The 23,513-nt window shown below is 41.8% G+C and overlaps 1 protein-coding gene across 49 annotated transcripts in view; it reads left to right on the top strand.

Annotated features, from left to right (window-relative positions):
• Nucleotides 1-23,513, top strand: part of PTPRD (protein tyrosine phosphatase receptor type D) — a 521,758-nt gene that overhangs the window by 297,497 nt on the left and 200,748 nt on the right. For 28 of the 49 annotated variants that reach the window (XM_040357869.1, XM_040357852.1, XM_040358160.1 and 25 more), the window contains 6 exons: nucleotides 741-1,010; nucleotides 2,640-3,221; nucleotides 11,816-11,949; nucleotides 15,142-15,286; nucleotides 19,699-20,004; nucleotides 20,709-20,902. In XM_040357869.1, the coding sequence (XP_040213803.1) occupies nucleotides 741-1,010; nucleotides 2,640-3,221; nucleotides 11,816-11,949; nucleotides 15,142-15,286; nucleotides 19,699-20,004; nucleotides 20,709-20,902 (1,631 nt within the window). The remainder of the gene's footprint in view (nucleotides 1-740; nucleotides 1,011-2,639; nucleotides 3,222-11,815; nucleotides 11,950-15,141; nucleotides 15,287-19,698; nucleotides 20,005-20,708; nucleotides 20,903-23,513) is intronic. The other 21 variants (XM_040358075.1, XM_040358067.1, XM_040358059.1 and 18 more) reach the window with 2 other exon arrangements.

Below are 23,513 nucleotides of genomic sequence, written 5' to 3'. Positions count from 1 at the left end.
TGTCCTAGTCAGTGTTTTAGCCGTGTATTATAGTATCACACACACACACATATATTCCTTTTTTATTAATCCAGAAAAGAAATAAAGGAGTTATTTAGAAATCAATGGTATTTTTATTGATAAAAACAGCTCCCAAAGCATGGTTGCCTAGACCTCGGTCATTTGCTTGCATGCATGACTAAGTCCAGTCCAGAACTGGCTTTGCCTTGTGATGATCAGTCTTTCTGTATATATTAATTCATGTTTTAGTGTTAGTGTTAGGCCTGTAGGCTGCATCCAGTTTTGAGACTGAAAGTGAGCTCACCGAAACTTTCAGCACTGAGTCAGGGCTGTGATGTGACAATGTGGCTGATCACATTATTCCACATTGACTGGAAGCAACTCAGCACTTGAGGCTATGGAATACAAGCATGCTGGCAATCCTCCAGTTTTTTTATTGAATATATATGTATATGTATATATACATATGTATTTGCATGGTGTCTGTGTATTGTACAGTAGTTGGTAAATTGTTGGGGCCTGATAGGTGCAAGTAAATGTGTTTAAATGTCTTGAATTCAGTATATTGTAATATGTTTTTTTCTTTTAGAAGAATCAGTGTGTATATACTTGTTATATACATTATGTGATATAAACCTTGAGATTCAAATATGTCTCTCTGATGTGCATGTCATAATGCTAAAGATTCATATACTATGTTGGATATGTTGTCATGTATTTATTTTCTTTATTTTGCTCAGTTCGTCGAATTGCTCCAAGGTTTTCTATCCCACCCACCAATCACGAGATCATGCCAGGTGGAAGTGTCAATATAACTTGCGTTGCAGTAGGGTCACCAATGCCGTATGTGAAATGGATGCTGGGTGCAGAAGATCTTACACCTGAGGATGATATGCCAATTGGACGAAATGTACTTGAGCTTACTGATGTCAGACAATCGGCTAATTATACATGTGTGGCAATGTCAACCCTTGGTGTTATAGAAGCAATAGCACAAATAACCGTTAAAGGTAATGTAAATTTGTAGTTACAGATAGCACTCTGCTTACATTCTACCAGGGTTTGTCACTCTTAATGGAAAATAGCCTCATATGTCAGTACTCCTTTCCCTGTTTCTAAGCAGAAATGCATTTCTCATTGCATGTACACTTGTGTGCTTTAAGCAGATTAAATGTTACTTTTTAGATAACACACTGTCATATAAGAGGGGGCCGAGTAGAGTACTATAAGACATCTGGTTTATGCTTAAAAGACATTGCAAGTCTTGCAGAAATAATTTAGAATTCTACTTGCAATGTCAATCATGTACACACTTTTTCATTGAAATAGAAAGCCACGTTAACCATAAACATAAAGAGGAAAATTTAGCAATGTATTTGCACCAAAAGTCTTGTGCAGGAAACACTGTCAGACTGGAAGCAACCTATTAATCATGCTTATGCATGATTTTTAATATGCAAGTGCAACAGCTAAACCAGGAATTGAAATGTCACTACTTGCACAGTTTCTAAGCTGGGCGTGCTGTATTACCTGTTTGTAAAAAATCAAGAGATGGTGTTGCGCTCCAGTAACATAGAATGGTGTAAGTGGTAAAATGTATAAATGACCAAAATATTATAATTGATAAATGAATGTGCAAATATGCAAATAGACTGACTGAAAGTCACCTTATCTGCACTGTTTGCACATTCATTCAGTTCACCTTTTGATGCACATTATCTTAGCATTTATAGTGATTTTTTATCTTTCAGTCAGTCTATTTGCATATTTGCACATTTATTTATTAATTATACTATTTTGGTCTTTTATACATTTTACCACTTACACCATTCTATGCTATTGGAGTGCAACACCATCTCTTGATTTTTTCCATGTCTCACTGTGGGTAGTGGTTGGCCCATACAGTCGTTGCTGCACCTTTACCCTCTGCACACATAGTTTCCACTGTAGCGCAGGAATAACTACTTTACCCATTACCTGTTTGTAACCTCATTCTTGAAAACATTCCCTAGCATTTCTGGCTATGGCCATCTTGAGTAAGGGCAGTTCATTAATGTAGCATTGTGTTCCTGGAGTTCATCTGCCCATAGCTCAGGTATCTAGGCAGTAGGGTGTGCCTAGCTGAGAAAACCCGTCATCCCCTCCTGAATTTTTTTTAGGACAAGTAAATATGATATATATTCTCATTTATTTACTAATAATATGATATACTTTGTTATTTTTTTTACTAATAACCTGATATACTTTCTTATTTGCTAATACTAGCAGCATAAGGCCCTATGCACACAAGGTGTTTCTCTTAAATGCATGTAAACGCATTTATTCTGACCATTGAAATAAATGAATGCTCAAGTGCGTCTAGCCATAATGCACGTTTAGATACGTTTACATTCATCCAACATTTGGTTGTTCTTTTTTTGGGCTCTAAACACCTGTGTGTGCATGGACTCATAGTCTGACAAGGAAGCCCGTTTAGAGACTGAACAAAAATGCCAGACGCCCCTAAAAGCCGCATTTTAATGCTCAGTGTGCATGAAGCTTTAGGATTACAAAATAGTCAATGTTTACAAAGAAAGTGAACTTCTGCTTTAAGCGCAATAGTGCATTATTTAACCCTAGTGTCTTCATTTTATTTAAAGCCTTACCAAGGCCACCTGGAACTCCTGTGGTAACTGAAAGCACTGCTACAAGTATCACATTAACTTGGGATTCTGGAAATCCTGAACCTGTCACCTACTACATCATCCAGCATAAGCCGAAGAATTCTGAAGAATCATATAAAGAAATTGATGGTGTAGCAACAACACGCTATAGTGTTGCAGGTCTTAGTCCATATTCAGAGTATGAGTTTAGAGTTGTTGCAGTCAATAACATTGGACGCGGTCCACCAAGTGAACCTGTCCTAACAAGGACTTCAGAACAAGCTCCGTCCAGTGCTCCTCGGAATGTGCAGGCCCGCATGCTGAGCTCAACCACCATACTTGTTCAGTGGGAAGAACCTGAAGAACCCAATGGACAGATACAAGGTTACAGAGTCTATTACACTATGGAGCCAACACAACACATAAATAGTTGGACTAAATACAATGTGGCTGACAGTCAAATTACTACCATAGGAAATCTAGTGCCTCAAAAAACATACTCAGTGAAGGTCTTAGCATTTACTTCAGTTGGAGATGGACCCCTTTCTAATGAAATACAAGTCATAACGCAGACAGGAGGTAGGTACTACTTTATGTTACTAGTTGTGTTATATTTACAGTCTCCTAGAGTTCATTTGGAAATATAAATTGTTGTTTATCATTTATTACTTTTCTTTCAGTGTTTACATACAGATGTGAGAACAATTTTGAATACCTTAGATAAAATACATTAAGTCATTGGTTTTACCATGTATAAAGTAAAAATGGTGTAGTGCAAATAATAATAATAATAATAATAATAATAATAATAATAATAATAAAAAAAAAATGAAAGCATAGATGAGATTTCTTTCAAATTTAGGTCAGTGAAAAGCATGTTTGAAATAATAATAAAAAAAAAAAAAATACCATATGGTTATCTATTGCCAAATTCACAAAATTCTTTCTATGAAACTTAAAGAAAAATAAAAGGACCAATACATTTATTTTGCTTCGAGTTTCATTGAAAAAAATATTGTGAATTGTCCCCCCCCCCCCCCCTTTCTCTTTTTTCCCCCCCATTTTCTTTTGTCTTGCTTTTTAGAGTAGAAAAAGGGAAGGGAGAGGATGGCTTAACACTTTTTTTTTTATTAAATAGAGGTACCCCTGTGATACCCTAGTACTTTGATTCTGGGTCTAGATTGTGTTTTGATTTCATGACCAAGATGGGAAAGATGGCCTGGATTCACATACATTGGCGCATATTTATGCCGGTGTAGCGTATCTAATATACGCTATGCAGATGTCGCGCAGAGAGGCAAGCACCGAATTCTCACTTGCCTCCCAAACTGCGCTGGGTTCCCTCGACGTAAGCCGTCGTAGGTGGAAGTGGGCGTGAGCCATGCCAATGAGGCGTGACCCCATGCAAATGATGGGCCGAGTGCCATACAAGTACTTAAAATGAACGGCGCATGCGTCGTCCCGTTTACGTATCCCAGTGTGCATGCTCAGAATCACGTCAGAACTACTCCCTAAGATACGACGGATCACTGCCTACGACGTGAACGTAACCTATGCCGAGCCCTATTCACGTACTACGTAGACGACGTAAAATACGACGGCTGTGTTCCCTGGTCCATACCTTTGCATGGGTTGCGTCTCATATATGGGGAATAACTTTACGCCGGACGTACGACTTACGCAAACCGCGTATATTATGCGCCGGGCGCAAGTACGTTCGTGAATCGGCGTATCTCCCTCATTTGCATATGTGCATAGAAAATCAATAGGAGCGGCAAATACGTCCAGCGTAAATATGCGCCCACGATACGATGGCTTAGGCAAGTTACGTCGGTCGTAGGAAGCCTATTTTTAGGCGTATCTCAGATTGTGGGCACGGTGCATAGATACGACGGCGCATAGTTACACTTACGAGGCGTATCTCGAGATACATCGGCGTAAGTCCTTTGTGAATCCGGGCTGATATTTTCGACTAATATGTTGATACAAATTATTATATTTTTTGATAAACCAACTCCAACTTGTTGGATATGAGTTTGTTGTCCTGTATTATTGTACCTTAAATATGTATTTTCTAATGGATGGAACCCCCTTTTCTCTTCTAAAATAAAATATTTCAAATAAATAAACAAAAAAAAAAACTTACATCAAAATAAACCATGTCAGAAACACTTTTTTTTTTTCACACATCCTAATCACCTTCTAATCATAGCTATATTGTTATTGTTGCAAAATATCGTCATTTAAGTCCATCACCCCTTTACGGATTTGTAGAAATAATATATATATATATATATTTTAATTTTTTTATTTTTTTTTACAGTATATATTATAATATTTATACTTCTGACTATAGAAAAAGGTTTTTCTTTAGCTTGCATGGTTTGTGGCTACCCATGTTGATTGTACAGGTCACCCTTGTCTCTTTTGTAAGCAAACTCTTATGTGTTAAATAGACAGCACTATGCAATGCAAGGAGCCTGGTGGTTTCACACTGTTGTCCCTTTATTTGTAGAGGAAGGTGGAAAGATACAGTAGGTGTTTGTGATATTGTGCTTTTAGCAGGACAGCGTCGCGCTGATACTCGGCGACAGGGTGCCGAGATCTCGCCGACATCTCACACTCACTGGAATAGTGACAGCACATCCCAGCAAGCGCGTCATAGAAGCGACGGGAGATCCGACTTGGATTCCCGCCAATTCTACACGTGTGCGGCGTTTGTTATGAATCCTGAGGGGGAAGTCCCCGCCGGATTTTAAATAAAAATCCGGCATGGGTCCCCCCCTCAGGAGCATACCGGGCCCTTAGGTCTGTTATGGGTTGTAAGGAGAGCCCCCCTACGCCGAAAAAAACGGCGTAGGGGGTCCCCCTACAATCCATACCAGACCCGTATCCAAAGCACGCTACCCGGCCAGCCAGGAAGGGAGTGGGGACGAGCGAGCGCCCCCCCCCCTCCTGAGCCGTACCAGGCTGCATGCCCTCAACATGGGGGGGTTGGGTGCTCTGGGGCAGGGGGGCGCACTGCGGCCCCCCACCTCAGAGCACCCTGTCCCCATGTTGATGAGGACAGGGCCCCTTCCCGACAACCCTGGCCGTTGGTTGTCGGGGTATGCGGGCGGGAGGCTTATCGGAATCTGGGAGCCCCCTTTAATAAGGGGGCCCCCAGATACCGGCCCCCCCACCCTAAGTGAATGAGTATGGGGTACATCGTACCCCTACCCATTCACCTGCAAGAAAAGTGGTAAAAACACAAATAAACCACACAGTGTATTAAAATATTTTATTAGTCTGCTCCGGAGGCCGCCCCCTGTCTTCTTTATTAGCTCTTTTACCAGGGGGGGCTTCTTCTTTGACGTCTTCGGGTGGGTGGGGGCCGCCGTCTGGTTCTCTTCCACCGCCGGGGGGGGTGGCTTTTAAAAAAGCCCCCACCCCCCCGGCGGGTTTCCTCCGGTGTCTTCGGCGGGGCTCTTCTTCTTCCGCTATCCCGACGGGTCTTCTCCGCTATCCGGGGGGTCTCGCCGCTCTCCGCTGTTGACTCGTCGCACCCCGGTTCTTTGTCTCGCAGTCCGGTCCCTTCTTCCGTGCTGTACGTCTTCTTCCGCGCTGTGACGTCATGTTCTTCACTTCTCTTCTTCTCCCGATGTTGACTCGCCGGTCCTCCTCGCTGAAATGACGGATGCGCGCCTTGCATCGGACCTATATAGGCCTCACAGTCCCATCATGCTCTGTACCTACCCATGTGATACCTACCACGTGGTAGGTATCACATGGGTAGGTACAGAGCATGATGGGACTGTGAGGCCTATATAGGTCCGATGCAAGGCGCGCATCCGTCATTTCAGCGAGGAGGACCGGCGAGTCAACATCGGGAGAAGAAGAGAAGTGAAGAACATGACGTCACAGCGCGGAAGAAGACGTACAGCACGGAAGAAGGGACCGGACTGCGAGACGAAGAACCGGGGTGCGACGAGTCAACAGCGGAGAGCGGCGAGACTCCCCGGATAGCGGCGAAGACCCGTCGGGATAGCGGAAGAAGAAGAGCCCCGCCGAAGACGCCGGAGGAAACCCGCCGGGGGGGTGGGGGCTTTTTTAAAAGCCACCCCCCCCCCGGCGGTGGAAGAGAACCAGACGGCGGCCCCCACCCACCCGAAGACGTCAAAGAAGAAGCCCCCCCTGGTAAAAAAGCTAATAAAGAAGACAGGGGGCGGCCTCCGGAGCAGACTAATAAAATATTTTAATACACTGTGTGGTTTATTTGTGTTTTTACCACTTTTCTTGCAGGTGAATGGGTAGGGGTACGATGTACCCCATACTCATTCACTTAGGGTGGGGGGGCCGGTATCTGGGGGCCCCCTTATTAAAAGGGGCTCCCAGATTCCGATAAGCCTCCCGCCCGCATACCCCGACAACCAACGGCCAGGGTTGTCGGGAAGGGGCCCTGTCCTCATCAACATGGGGACAGGGTGCTCTGAGGTGGGGGGCCGCAGTGCGCCCCCCTGCCCCAGAGCACCCAACCCCCCCATGTTGAGGGCATGCAGCCTGGTACGGCTCAGGAGGGGGGGGGGCGCTCGCTCGTCCCCACTCCCTTCCTGGCTGGCCGGGTAGCGTGCTTTGGATACGGGTAGGGGTGCAACGGATCAAAAAACTCACGGATCGGATCGATCCTCGGATCAGGAGTCACGGATCGGATCATTTTCGGATCAACAAAAAAATAAAAATAAACACAAATCTTGTTACACCCACCAGAGTTTTAGATAACACAGTTATTCTCAACACGAAACGGAGTTTATGTGCTTAAATACAGTGTTTGGAAATCCGACAGACTGTTTATTGCTAATGTGACAGAACACCTCTGATTTTCACATTAAATTTAACATTTAAACAGTCCGTCGGATTTACAAAAACTGTATTTAAGCGTATAAGCTCAGTTTGTGATGAAAATAACTGAATCTAAAACTCTGTTGGGTGTCCACTTGCCCCCCTAATAACTATCATTACTGTGATTAGTACAGTGCACACAGGAAAAAAAGCAGGGGGCATATCCATCCTCAATCGCACAGGGAGGGGGGGTTTCTTGTATAGAAAAGAGGGGGGGGGGGGGTTGTGGAATATCCTCGTACAGATGACACATTGATCTCCTCTGCAGGGATGCTCCCAGATGTCAGGGTTGATGGACACAGTTCCCGGTGATCTCCCCCCCCCCCCCCTATCACTCTGAGCTCCTTGGCTGGCAGGTGATCGCAGTGTCCTCTCTCTCTGGCTTATTCTCAATAGAGAGACACTCGCAGCACACTGGGGAAGGTCACCATTGCCCATAGCAGATTGCTCACAGCTCTGTAACTATACACCGCCCGCCTCAATGATCCTCTCAGCCCCTGGACCTTTCCTGTAGCTGCCGGTGGATGATCCTGCGCTGTCTGCTTTAGTCCGCTCCATTTGCGCGCTGAGGCGGGGAGGCGTGTCACGCTGTGCTCTGGGCTCTGACAAGCACACGGGGGTGGAGCAAGATAGCCGCCGCTCCGGAGCTAGGCCGAAGCCGGGGACTTTCCTACGGCCGAGGCTCCGGAGCGTTCCGCGGACCGCATGGTGTGCCGATCCGAACGGGGTGACCCGTTCGGATCACGGATCGGTGACGATCCGTTGCACCCCTAGATACGGGTCTGGTATGGATTGTAGGGGGACCCCCTACGCCGTTTTTTTCGGCGTAGGGGGGCTCTCCTTACAACCCATAACAGACCTAAGGGCCCGGTATGCTCCTGAGGGGGGGACCCATGCCGGATTTTTATTTAAAATCCGGCGGGGACTTCCCCCTCAGGATTCATAACAAACGCCGCACGCGTGTAGAATTGGCGGGAATCCAAGTCGGATCTCCCGTCGCTTCTATGACGGCTCTGTCTCCATCGCGGCAAGCCAGCTCGGCGCTGGCTCCCGCGATGGGGCTCGTAGGTGCTCAATCTCGCCGAGAAAGAGAGCGAGATTGACACAAAATCGGGTTCACCTACTGTAGCAGCGGATCAGTAGGTTTACCATGCTGGTATTATTATAAGAGTATTTATATAAACGATCTGGTTCCTGGGCAGACAGCTTCTACATCCCATAGAATCTCCACAGTCTCATTGGCTGCCAGATAAGCTGCTAAAAAGACCTGTGCTTGTAATTAACATTGCTAAAAGTATAATTGTGGGTCTAGCTCACATCTGGTTTGTTCATATTGTCAATCAAGCCCTGGTGAAGACAGCGCTCTTGGACCCCCAAAATAAGTTGGCTACTTTTTTGGTTGTACCTCTGACTTTTATCGGAACAGAGTTTTATCTGGACCTCTTAGCAGTGGTGTGGAGCTTCAGTTGAAAATGTTGTCTATTTATTTGTCCCTTGGTGTTTTCCTGAATAATTTTTATTTATGTTTTCACTTTGCACCCTTCCTAGTGCTTTCTTCCACTGTGTCTGGTTGTTTCTCACTTCTGACATTAATGTCAGCCAGCATTATTCAGTTCTCTGTGAACCAAGACGGGGCACCTGCCCTGGGCACTGTGTTGAAGGGGTGCACAACAGGAATTTAGCTGCTTGCACTGCTCCTCACTGACAGGAGTGACCACAGCATCACTTTTGTCAGAAAGAGCAGGGGCTGATAGTTGCTGGAGGGAGGATTCTACTCTCTGCTTCTCCACCTGTTTTTATTTCCCCCCTCAGCTGCAGTCTTAGGGCTCATTCACATGGAAAGAAGGAGGGCAGTTAAAGAAAGTGGTTGGCCTCAATTTTATGAACCCTCAACCATGCCACCACAGCAAAAATTTATCAGAATGGGTCCATGTGGCAACTATGTGCAGTGCACATGGCTGCAGTGCAGTGGGTCAGCATTTTCAGTGTTAAAACAAGCAGTGAGTAGGTGACATAGCACCTTCTCACCACCTGTCAAATGCCCTCTGAAAAGTCATCTGCCCCAGATAATTTTTCAGGCCAATAGCCCCTTACTCCTTTAAAGCCCCCCTTCAGATCCCATCTCCCCTTTCTTTTATTCATCCCTTAAACTTAGATGCCAATTAGTCTTCCCCAGACTGACACCAAGAATGCAGTCACATTTTCCCCCCACTGACACTGATGTAGTAGTATGTGACAGTAGTAGCAACACCACCAATACAAGGAAAATGTTTCCTTCCAGTAACACCACCGACACACATGGGCATGTTTTTCCTTCCAGTGACACCACTAACACAGTGGCATTTATCCTTCCAGTGACACCAACAACACAGGGGCATTTTTCCTTCCAGTGACACCACCAACACAGGGGCATTTTTTCCTTTCAGTGACACCACTGACACAGGGGCATTTGTTTCCTTCCATTTTCACCGATACATGGGCATTTTTCCTTCCAGTGACACCACCAACACAGGGGCATTGTTTCCCTCGAGTGACACCACCAACACAGGGGCATTGTTTTCCTTCCAGTGACACCACTAACAAAGGGGCATTTATCCTTCCAGTAACACCACCAACACAGGGGTATTCTTTCCTTCCAGTGACACCACTGACACAGGGTAATTTTTTCCTTTCAGTGACACCCATGACACATGGGCATTTTTTTCCTTCCATTGACACCAACGATACAGGGGCATTTTTCCTTCCAGTGACACCACCAACACTGGGGCATTTTTTCCCTCGAGTGACACCACTGACACATGGGCATTTTTTTCCTTCCTGTGACACCACTGACACATGGAATTTCTGTTTCCTTCTATTGACACCACCAAGACAGGGAAAGTTTTTCCTTCCAGTGACAGCACTGACACAGGGAAATGTTTCTTTCCAGTGACACCATTAGGATAGGTTGCCATCTTTGCCCTGGGCACTGGACGACCTTTTCTCGCCACAGTACTGTAACACTGACCAATATACAATAATGTATATTTTTGTTTAAATGCTTACACTACCATACATTTTTCTGAACCATGCTACAGATTTTACAACACTTTACAATGACCATTACTCATTGTTCATCTCCCATGTACTAACCAATATTGCAAGCAATAATAAATATTACATGGCTTGACAAATTTGCTTGAAATCTAGGAGCCAGCTAAAAAAGTTAGGAGCCAGGAACTCACCCCGTCCCGCCGAGCTCATATGAAAGCGGTGTTCAAACCACACATGTGAGGTATCGCCGCGATTGGTAGAGAATTCTAGCCCTAGACCTCCTCTGTGACTCAAAACATGCAATCTGTAGAATTTTTTAAATGTCGCCTATGGAAATTTTAAAGGGTAAAAGTTTGTTGCCATTCTACAAGCGGACGCAATTTTGAAGCATGACATGTTGGGTATAAATTTACTTGGCGTAATTTTATCTTTCACAATATAAAAAAAAATGGGCTAACTTTACTGGTGTCTTATTCTTTTATTAAAAAAAGTATATTTTTTCTCAAAAAAGTGCTGTTGTAAGAGGGTAATACGGTGTTACAGAAAGTATTGCAACGGCCACCATTTTATTCTCTAGGGGGTTAGAATAAAAAATATATATATAATGTTTGGGGATTCTAATTAGATGGAAGGAGATGGTAGTGAAAACAGACAGGGGAAGCACCATTAGAACTGCTGGTTGTGTTGTCATTCCAATGGCCACAACCAAATGGCGCAAGATCACAAAAAAGAAAGCATAGGCATGCAGAAGGCCGCAAAGCCACGGCCTCAATTATCGGCCGACTGGCGCGTGCCGATACGATCGCATGGCGGGGGCGCACGGAAACACAGGATGGCCCAGGTGCCAGGTCGCCAATTCTAGTGGCCAAGGGCAACCTGGCGCCTGGGAGTTGGTTGAACCCTGAAATATTACACCCTGCTCTAGTGACACTAAAATAAATATTGCTTTTTATTACAAGGAGGAAGATTATGCATGTCATGATATTTTGTAGCACTGGAAAAGTATATGAAAAGTATATGTCTCCATCCTTTCCCATGAACGTATTTCTTTCAGGAAAAAAAGTTCTCCTGAGGCTTATGTGCTTTTATTTGTGCTTAGTAAAAAATGTGTCATCATATAGTCTTAAAAATGTTTCACCGCTTCAGTAGTAATTGATCCATAGTGACAGGAAAATAAAAGCATAATGTTACATAATAAATTCTAGTAAATGAATCTATTAATGCTTGTGTTTTAAGAGGTAATACAACTTTTATCCTTTCAGTTCCCAGTCAGCCACTCAACTTCAAAGCTGAAGCAGAGTCAGAAACAAGTATATTATTATCCTGGACCCCCCCACGGTCAGACACAATATCCAGCTATGAGCTCTATTACAAAGAAGGAGATCAAGCAGAGGAGGTAATTTATGGATTGTTAAGATACAGATGCTTCTTTTTATTGAGAAATTAAGTCTTATCAAGCTTATATACATTGTATCTTAAAGAAATGTGGTATTGTAACTTATAAGCATAACTACCTAACGTGTGCTTGGTGCAAACATAGCTACACAACCATAAGAAGAAAGAAATATTGTAGCCTTACAAGTCAGTAGAACAATAAGCAGTACTTTAACCAATTCAGCCCCGGAGGATTTGGCTGCCCAATGACCGGGCCATTTTTTGAGATTCGGCAATGTGTGGCTTTAACAGACGATTGCGCGGTCATGCGACGTTGCACCCAAACAAAATTGACGTCATTTTTTTCCCACAAATAGAGCTTTCTTTTGGTGGTATTTGATCACCTATGCAGTTTTTATTGTTTGCATTATAAACAAATAGAGGGACAATTTTGAAAAAAAAAAATCAATATTTTTTACTTTTTGCTATAATATGTATCCCCCAAAAATATATAAAAAAAAATGTTTTGTTCCTCAGTTTAGGCTGATATGTATTCTTTTACATATTATTGGTAAAAAAAATCACAATAAGCATATATTGATTGGTTTGCGCAAAACTTATAGCGCTTACAAAATAGGGGATACATTTATGGCATTTTTATTAATATATATATATATTTTTTTACTAGTATTGGCGGCGATCTGCGATTTCTATCGTGACTGCGACATTATGGCGGACACATCAGACACTTTTGATGCTATTTTGGGACCATTGTCATTTATACAGCGATCAGTGCTATAAAAATGCACTGATTACTGTGTAAATGACACTGGCAGGGAGAGGGTTAACCACTAGGGGGCGAGAAAGGGGTTAAGTGTGTCCTAGGAAGTGATTCTAACTGTGTGGGCACTGGGCTACAAGTGATATGGCAGTGATCACTGCTCCCGATGACAGGGAGCAGTGGATCACTGTTCTGTCACTAGGCAGAATAGGGAAATGCCTTGTTTACATTCCCCGATCTGCCGCTCCGTGAGACGATCGCGCGCGGTAGGGATGCATACAGGTACGTCCCTTTGCGCAGCCGTGCCATTCTGCTGATGTACATGTGGTGGTTGGCAAATGGTTAAAGTGGCTCCAAAGTAAATTTTTGTTTTCTTTTTTTACCTGAATCCATTTCCTGCATTTAGGTTAAACACACCTCACTAACCACCCACCACCCCACACACTTACCTTAGACCTCTATCAATTCAGCACTGTGTCCAGCTATAGTCGCTCTTTCCCCTCTTCCTACTCTCAAGGGCTACACTGAAAGCAGTGGGAGCCATTGGCTCCTGCTGCTGTCAGTCAAATCCTGTGGGGAGGGAGCAGGGGGTATAGCTGAGCCACATTGTGTGCATCTATGGGTGCACACAGCCTGGCTTCGAAGGGTACCCACAGTGGTTCCCCCATAGCATGCGGCTTGCTGAGGGCCAAATCTGTCTCTGCAACTACAACTGCTCTGCAACAGTGCAAGTAAGCATAACCTTTTTTTTTTTTATTAAAAAGCATTGTCTTTAGAACGACTTTAAAGTTAGAATATATGGCTGTGTTAAAAAAGACAATTTCTTTAGACCTCTCTAATACATGAGCATTTCTGTAGTTTGTGTTTCTTTAAATAGTGCAGAAAAATACTTTTTGATCTTACCAGATTTCTAGTTGGGTCCTATGTTTCTGTGCACTATGCCTGTGTTGCACTGAAATTCCAAGCCAGAAAACTTTCCCCCAATGTGATGGAGATAGGAAGAAGTGGAGGTGTTCTAAAGTCTGAATCACAGGTATGCAGCATTGGGTGACAATGCTGCTTCTTAAAAGACACAGTACAGTAAGTGGGTGTTATCACTCAAGGACAAGAAGTGTGTTACTGGTAGGATCACCAGGTAAAAGGAAAAGAAAAACACCTGCATATAAAAAACAAATGCAGCTTGTATAACTCAAAACTGAAAAGCTGCATTATATTACAATTTTTGGGGTTTAGATGCACTGAATAAGTGCGTAAACTATTTCCTTCACAGGTAAAATCAGCATTTATACCTGCAGGCAGTTCATATGTAAAGCTTCTTTGGATGATCCACATGATAGGAGTATTAAAACAGTCAAATTTAGATATAAACATTTTAAAAGGTTTTTTCTAAATGTCAGCATCTCTTTTTGAGAAAATCTTGTTTTATGTTGGCTCCTTTATGACCCATACTGGTTTATGTTCTTTATTGTGTTATGTGGTCAATGGAGTTGGGTTGTGTTATATTTCATTTTGGATTATGTCAGGGACATTTATGTTTGCTAACTGGAATGCTTTAGGACCCTTTCACACAGTCTGTCTGATCAGGTCTGCCTGTCAGTTTTTCAGGCAGACCTGATCGAACCCACGTGTCAGCTGACACCCGCCACCATCCGGTCCAATCCTACCTGTAAAATACAGACAGATGGTGGTCCTATTTTCCATCCGTCCTGTTTATCGGATGGAAACAGATGGCGGTCCGTTTCCATCCAATTTCCATATAGAAGAGAGCGGGACTGTGTGCGTGTCCGCTCTTCACAGGGGAGTGGACACTGACCAGTCGTCTGCCTGTTCAGTGGGGATCAGTGGAGCAATCCCCCGCTAAGAAAGCGGAATACGCTACACAGAGGCGCAGGTTTAAAAGGGGCCTAAAATAAATATTGGGATTGACCTACTAAAGTTGGAGAGTGCAAACCTGTTGCAGCTGTGCATGGTAGCCAATCAGCTTCTAACTTCAGATTGTTCAATTAAGCTTTGAAAAATAAAAACCTGGAAGCTCATTGGTTTCTATGCAGAGCTGCACCAAATTTTTCACTCTCCAGTTTTAGTAAATCTCCCCCGTTTGCTAAAAAAAAAACAAGAGAAATAAAATGGCAAACTATTGTTTAATAATTTGTTGAACTTTAAAATATGCCTGTTGTACTGACTTCATGTAACTTTGTCTTTATTTATTTTTTAGCAGCGATATAACAACTCTTGTAGCATGTATTCCTTTTTAAGCTTGATCACCTAGAAGTAGGTTGGAGCTTTATGATACATACAGTTTGCTTTAATGGATTACATTTAAAGTTCTCACCTGGTAGCTGTTGTTGTGTTTATGTGGGAGCAAGTAAATGTTTACAGGGTTCCTTCTACAGATTTTGTCTCCTGAATTATTATTTTTTGTTTGTTTTTTAGTTATCTATCACAATTGATCCAAGCTCTTCATATCGATTGCAAGTTCTGAAGCCAAATACTTTGTACTACTTCCGGTTAGCTGCTCGTGCTCCGCTAGGCCTTGGCGCCTCAACTACAGAAATTTCTGCCAAAACCTTGCAGTCAAGTAGGTGTCTTTCCTGAATTGTTTTTGTTCTCTATGTAATCAGTTAATATCTGATATTAATAGAGGCTAGCAATGTCACTTTTCTTCAGGATAAAGAACATTTATCTTGGGTTGATGATTAAACTGGCCTCCTATGTTACAATTAGATTGTACAATCTCTGTAAAATCTCTTTGAGATTTACCAAAAACTGTGTTGAGGGCCTACCTAAATGATCAGTCATGTAAGCCCTCCTGTTACATAACAAGAATGTACATTCAGATTGTAAGGTGTGTGGGCTTTTCTGTTTTTGACCTGTATGGTGTGCATTCTTTTCTAACTGTGCTAACCGATGATTGGTTGCAGATGTTAGCAGGTGTATAGAACCTTCTGTGTAACAGACTTCTCATTTGCATACTTTTGGATTGCGATGCAGATCTATATATTACATTTGTGTGGTAAAATTAAATCTGCATTTGGTCTGATTACTGCTGTGGAACAGATTACACAATTTTAATCTGTTACTGTGCACAAGTTCTTAAGATGTAATTGGATTTTAAGGTATAAGTCATTCATTTGTGAAAACAAAACAATTTAACGTTCTGATTCATTGGTTTTGGGTTAACAGGCATTGTATAAATTTACCTCACATCTTTTTAGAAAATTATCCTTACTTAAAATATAACTAAAGCCAAAACTTTTTTTTTGTTTTAGATAGAGGGGAGAGGGATTAGAACACCTGTCAGTTTGTATTGCCGTCTGTGCCCCTATTAGGAAGATTTACCCTCTCTATTTGTCCTGTTTGCCATTATCATTGAAAGTGAAAGTAAAAGAAAGCATACATTTTTGGGTTGTCCCCAGAAAAGTAATAGAAGGGAAGTCTTCCAATGTAGGACACTAGTTCTGGTGACTTCACTTCCTGTTTGCCTATTGGACAGGAAGTGAAGGTAAATCTCCAAAATGGGCTCAGAGGGCAAACAAAAAATATGTCAGTTGTTATAACCCTCCATTACTCTATCTAAAATAAAATAAAATACAATAACAAGGTTTGCTAAAGCTCTACTTTAAAACAGTGAACTAGTATGCAAACTATTTTTATGGAAGGATGTGAAAGGACTGGGTAATTTGAGAAATGCAGAAATCCTGAAAGTCACAGGAAGTTTGGATATGCATGACTGATGTATAAACTCTAGACTTGGATATTATTATTATACAGTCATTATAAATAAGCAAAACATTTTAGGAGCAATATAAGAGCAGCCATAATCCAAATGATCAAGAAACATCTGTGTGATTCCCTAACCCATGTTCCATATTCTGCTCTGTGGCAGTGAATCCAGATATACTGAAGTGCTGCCCTGAATTTCCCAACATTTGAATACATTTCTCGCCTTTGTAGTATGTGTTTTTATATTGTAGATCTTCTACTGCAAACTTCAGCTATCCTTATTCATAGTCTTCAAACAGTGGGGTTTATTTACTAAAGCTGGAGAGTGCAAAATCAGGGTCCCTTCCGCATAGAAACCAATCAGCTTCCAGGTTTTATTGTCAAAACTTAGTTGATCAAGCTGAGGTTAGAAACAGATTGGCTACTATGCACAGTTGCAGAAGATTCTGAGTGCAGCAGTTTTAGTAAATTGACCCCAGTGTAATCCTAGCATTTCCTTTTTTAGAAGAACAATCATCTCACCTGATGTTTATGCTCCAGGTGACCTGTCGCTTTAACATTCACCTGTAGTTTAATTTCAGGCAGCACTGACGTCATCACGTCAGCTCTTAATGGGAGATTTTTAAGTAGATTAGCAATGATTTTTCTTACCCAGTTCTGCCCAACCATATCCAGCATCTACTGCCCACTATGCCTACCCTGTTATCATGACACTTGGGAGATGCAGAGTCCACTGTGGATCCCACGCCACCTACCGGTATTGTGAATGAGTGGAGTGGCTGATGACATCAGTGGCCATTACAAAGTATATTACAGGGCGCTGGGGTAAGGTAGACAAAAATATGTCATTGCCATTTGTGTGATGACAGAGGGATGTCATTGGTGTGGGAAAAGAACATGCTTGGAGGCTGTTCTTTCCCCAGGGGAGACATGTTCTTTTACCAGGGACTGGGAAAAGAACATGCTTGGAGATATGCTTTAATCACACAGGTGCTTTACTTACAAGACAATCCATTTAAGTTGTAACAAAACATTATGAAGAAAGCAATGGTACAGTACATGATCTAAAAGATCTTGACACAGCAGGAGCCAATCAGTTCAGGAGAAAGGCAGAATGGCGGTCTGCCTCTGTAAACAAGGTGTATTGCCGTTCTGTGAGAGGGAAATGTGCTGATCTTGTATTCCTGCTAAGAAGGAATACATATCTTTACAATCCCCCAGTCAAAGCACCTCCCCCACAGTTAGCAATCACTCCTAGGAAACACATTTAACCCTTTGATCACCCCTGATGTTAACCCCTTCCCTGCCAGTGTTATTAGTACAGTAACAGTGCATATTTTTTAGCACTGATCACTGTATTAGTGTCACTGGTCCCCAAAGGGAGCGGTAGATTCCTGTCATGTTGCTAGGCAGAACTGGGAAATGCCTTGTTTACATAGGCATCTCCCCGTTCTACCGCTCCATGTCACAATCGCGGGCCATCGGCGGACATTGTGTTCACAGGAAGCACGGACATCGTGTCTGTGGGACCCGCGGGTGTGCTCCTGCAGCGGGCTGCAGGCGTGCACCAGATTGGCGACGTGCCCATGATTTAAAGGGGACGTATGTGTACGCCCATTTGCGCTGGACGGCAAGCGGTTGAACTAGGGTAATAAACAAGCCATGCTTGCATGTATCCTTCTCAATGTTTGTCACAAGACAGTATTTTACGTGGTGAGAATAGACATACAAACTCAGCTACATAATTTCCTTAGAAATCATTTTAAAATATTTAATACAGCATAGGAAATGCAGAAAATATCTATAATGTAATATCCAAGTTAAAGAGTTTAAGTTTCATACCATGCAAATTACAAAGTGTCACAATGTATTGTTAATAATCTTATTCAAATCAATATCCTTTGACAATTCAGGTGATCTTGTTAACGTTAAATATTCTATAGGGGTCTTTGAAATCCTTTTATTTGCCCATTGTCAAAAAGGTTGCAATTGTTAGCAATCAATGGTCACATCAGTTTGGTCTGGAAACTATAGGCATGAGTTATTAAGAATAATCCTGACTAATGTCCCAAGATAACTGCAAACAGCTAAACAGATTGAGGGAAAAAAAATACTTGTTTAGCTTTTCTAGCTGTTTGAATTGGATATTTTTGCATCTTTGTGCAAGTCTAATTCTCCACCTTCCTGGCATTCTTAATTAAAACACTAGAATTTCCCACTGCATGGGTAATAACCATCCAGATTTTGCGAGGACCTATAAAAATTTCTCCTAAACCCTATAGTTCCTGCCCTTGACCAAGATTTTTCATTGTACAGGGAGTTTTGATTATAATTATATATATTTTTTTTTAAATGATGTCGAGTTTTTTTTTTTTTTTTTTAACAGTAACTCTGGTTAATAGTTCAGTACCTAAATGAAATTAATGATATCACTGTTTCAATACTATGAAAAGACATGGCAGTAGATGTTTATTGTTAGCAAAAATGTCCCCTTGAATATAAAAAAAAATATATATATTAATAATTACAATAATCTTGAGAGCTGGTATAGCAACTGATGGAGTTTGGTAAGTAGAAGTAAAAAGTCCAAACCAACAATGCCGTTCTCTTTGCTGGTAGGTAACCTTTTGCATTAGATTTTCATTACACAAATAAGTTTGCATGCTTATCGTAGATCCAATTTTCAGTGATTGTTTTCCACTGTTATTTGGGATTCAACAAGCCTATAGAGAAATGGGTTGTTTTATGTAAAAGTTCTGTTTAATTTCAGTAATTTTTTCCTGCTGGTTTGACACTTAAAGCATGTTTTTAAATCACTACTTATTAGCCTAAAACTCAATTTTTGTAATTGAAAGTACGTGTTCACTCATGTAGTCATTTAAAACAGACTACCTAATATCATTGAACGTAACATGCTTTAATTGTTTCCAGTATTAGATACTGGAAGGAATTTAGTAGGGTTATTTATTGAAGGAGAATATGTTGTACAGGTAGGTAATTTAAATGTCAGGCTTCACCATCATATGTCCTCATCCACGTTGTCCCCTTTGTCCATTTTTATTTTTATTTGAGTCTGTTCGTTTTAACAAGCCAAGGTACATTTTGTTCCCTAAAATATTATATTTTGGTTTATCATTTTGTTGCCCAATTTAGTTATTATTTTTTTTGGTTTTGTTTCTATTTTTTTTTCCTTTCTTCCTCATTTTTTTTTTTGGATCATTCCTTTCTATACACTTCAACTTCCCTGTAATGCTTTACTGAAATCAGAGCCATCAGCTCCTCCACAAGACATAAGATGTAACAGCCAAAGCTCTACCAGCATCTTGGTAAGTTGGCTACCACCAGCAGAGGACAAGCAGAATGGTGCAATCACAGCTTATTCCATCAAATACACTGGAGTTGATGGAGAAGATAACAACCCCCATGAAATTACAGGCATTTCCTCAGAAACTAGAGAGTACCTATTGGAACAGCTGGAAAAATGGACTCAGTACCATATCTCTATGATCGCTTACACTGATGTTGGACAAGGCCCAGAGAGTGCCTCCGTATTGGTTCGGACAGATGAAGATGGTATGTTTCCTCCTCTCAATCAGTATATACCTGTTGCTTCTCTCCAAGCCTCTGTATTTCCATTAAATAATGGGAAGATTTTTTTTTCAACACTTTATTTTTTCTCTTTTACAATGCCTTTTGGCAATCTTCATTTTTCGTCTTCTACTGACTAAAAATATCTGGAAACATTTTTTTTCTTCCCGTTTCCTACATTCTTGGCTTTTTTCTTGTTTTTATTTTCTTGTTTTCTCCCACCTCAGTTTTTATACTAATCTTGACATTTCGATTTCTTTGAAATGTCTCAATCTTTCCTTTCCTCTTGATTTTTTTTTTCTTTTCTACCCTGTTTTTGTATTTTGTGATCATTGTACTACCAGAAAGAATAAAAAAGAAGTTTAGTAATCTTTCAACTTTTTACGTGAAAACCAATCATTTTTTAAACATTTTGTTTTTGTCTTATTATTTTGATCAGTACAACCTTTCAACTTAAAGTGCTTTGAATTTTCAAAGCATCTTCCTTGGCTTTTTTACATTTTTACATGTTTTTCTCTTATCCAGATACCCTTTTTCTTCCATTTTTGCATCAGTCATGTTTTTTGATCTTTTCACTATTTAGTAGAAAATAATAGTTTTGAATTTTTATTTGTTGCATCAAAAGCTTTTTATTCAATGGGTGGGACTGGTGGCTATAATTTTGTTTTTATCAAATGATGTTCTTCCAGTTCCTAGTGGTCCTCCTCGCAAAGTCGAGGTAGAGGCTGTGAATTCGACATCTGTTAAAGTGTTCTGGCGCTCCCCGGTGCCTAACAAGCAACATGGTCAAATTCGTGGATACCAAGTTCATTATGTGAGGATGGAAAATGGAGAATCCAAAGGCCCACCCATGCTAAAGGATGTCATGCTGGCTGATGCACAGGTAATTGCTTTTTATCTGCATATTAAGATGTCTTAATATGAGTGTTTGCATATATTTTTATAGCAATAGCTTACTATTAGCTAGCATATGATTGTTTACCTATTGTGTCTGGTTTATTTTTATGAATTTTAAGGTTACAACGATACCGGTATCAGTATTGGTGCTGATAATAAGCATTTGCATGGTACTCATACTCATCAGTAAAAAAACTGTATTGTGAAACCCTAATGAATATATAAAAGAAGAATTTTAAAGCACCCTGATGGTTTTATCCCAAATCAGTTTAAAAGTACTTATACAGGCCATAGTGAAAGATTTACTTAGGTACATCCCTCCCCTCCCCTGGACACAACATTTTTTATTTTATTTTTTAAATCTTAATTTTCCTTTTTCACATTACAAGGGAGAAAGACAAAACAGAAAAAATAAAACAGAATAGCATGACTTCACAACAAAGCCAAAACAACCAGGGAGGGAAGGGAAGGGTAGGAAACCAGGGTAAGGACAAGGGGTCTGGGAGTAGAGGGAGAGTAATGAGGGGGGTAGAGGGAGGGTGATGAGGGGGGCAGGAACCCCAGGGGGGTGTATAAGCTTAGTCCAAGCATGGACAGCCATCTCACGACTCAGGGGAAAACCCCCCGGAAACAGCGTCCAAACGCCGGGGCACCTCGTCCGTCTGGCCCGGATATTCGATCCATGTGGGCAGGCCTCCCCCCGAACAGAAGGAGGGCAAGATGTCCCAACGCTCGGCCCTAGGGCGGCGACAAACATGGCCCCCATATGAATGAGCAACAATAAAGATTTGAAGTACCCAGACGACCAGAAACCTGAAGGCCGTCCAGGTAGCCCAAATAATGCAAATAGCCCCAAAAATGCAAATAGAAAGACACCACCGTGTCCCGCACGCAAAAATGTAATACAGCAGCAATAACAGTAAAAAAAAAAAAAACAGATACTCAACCAACAGTGAAATAGGGGGGGGGGGAGAAGAGAGATAGCTTAAGATAGATGAAAAACAGAAGAGAAAAAGAAGATAAGAGGGGATAGAAAAGGGCCTGAAAGCATGTGGAACAGCCCTCGCCGGGTTTGTCAGCATGATGAGCCACTATGAAGTGGATCCCGAGGTTGACGACTGGCGGTGCGCCTGTACTAGCCTCCCAAAGGAAGGTGAGCAACGCCACATCCAGATTGGATGGAACCCTGAAAATTAGGTCACACTTAACCCCTTCAGCACCCCCTTGTGGTTAACTCCCAAACTGCAATTGTCATTTTCACAGTAATGCATGTAATTTCATGTTTAATGCATTTTTTGCTGTGAAAATGACAATAGTCCCAAAAATGTGTCAAAATTGTCCGAAGTGTCTGCCATAATGTCACAGTCACGAAAAAAATCGCCGCCATTAGTAGTAAAAAAAAAATAGTTAATAAAAATGCAATAAAACTATCCCCTATTTTGTAAACGCTATAAATTTTGCGCAAACCAATCGATAAACGCTTATTGCAATTTTTTTTTACCAAAAATAGGTAGAAGAATACGTATCAGCCTAAACTGAGGAAAAAAAATGTTTTATATATTTTTGGGGGATATTTATTATAGCAAAAAGTAAAAAATATTGAATTTTTTTCAAAATTGTCGCTCTATTTTTGTTTATAGCGCAAAAAATAAAAACCACAGAGGTGATCAAATACCACCAAAAGAAAGCTCTATTTGTGAGAAAAAAAGGATGCCAATTTTGTTTGGGAGCCACGTCGCACGACCGCACAATTGTCAGTTAAAGCGACGCAGTGCCAAATCGCAAAAACTGGCCAGGTCCTTTAACTGCCTAAAGGTCCGGGTCTTAAGTGGTTAAGCCCAGTGTGTAACTTACCACAGAACAACAGTAACATGCATGATAATGAAGTCCTTGCCATGAAAGTTTAAAGAGTATTAGCCAGATTCACGTATGGCGGTGTATCTTTATGCCGGCGTAGCGCATCCCATTTGCACTACGCCGACGTAACATAGTGAGGCAAGTACTGTATTCACAAAGCACTTGCTCCCTAAGTAACGTCGGCGTAGCGCAAATGGCCCGGCGTTACCCCGCCTAATTCAAAATAGGCAGGTAGGGGGCGTGCTCCATGGAAATTACCTGTGACCCCATGTAAATGAAGGCCATTGGTACGGCGCATGCGCGCGCATGCTCAGAATCACATCGCAAATACTTCTTGCTTTCGACGTGAACGTAACCTACGCCCAGCCCCATTCACGTAGCCTACGCAAACGATGTAAAATACGACGGCTGTTCCGTCATCCATACCTTGCATGGGCTGCGCCATCTTTTTGGTGGTTTATCTTTATGCCGAAAAAAGCCTTACGTAAACAGCGTATCGGGCGCAAGTACGTTCGTGAATCGGCATATCTAGGTTATTTGCATATTCAACGCGTAAATCCACGTACACGCCCCTAGCGGCCAGCGTAAATATGCAGCCAAGATACGACGGCGTAGGAGACTTACTCTGGTTGTATCTTGGCCAAATTTAAGCGTATCTGGTTTCCAGAATACGCTTAAATATACGACGGTGCGCATTCGGACTTACGACAGCTTATCTACTGATACGCCGTCGTAAGTCT

The sequence above is a fragment of the Rana temporaria genome, chromosome 1 (genome assembly GCF_905171775.1).
Source record: "Rana temporaria chromosome 1, aRanTem1.1, whole genome shotgun sequence".
In the NCBI taxonomy this organism is placed as follows: Eukaryota; Metazoa; Chordata; class Amphibia; order Anura; family Ranidae; genus Rana; species Rana temporaria.
The sequence above is the reverse complement of the archived record's forward strand: the minus strand, read 5'-3'. Positions and strand labels throughout refer to the sequence as shown.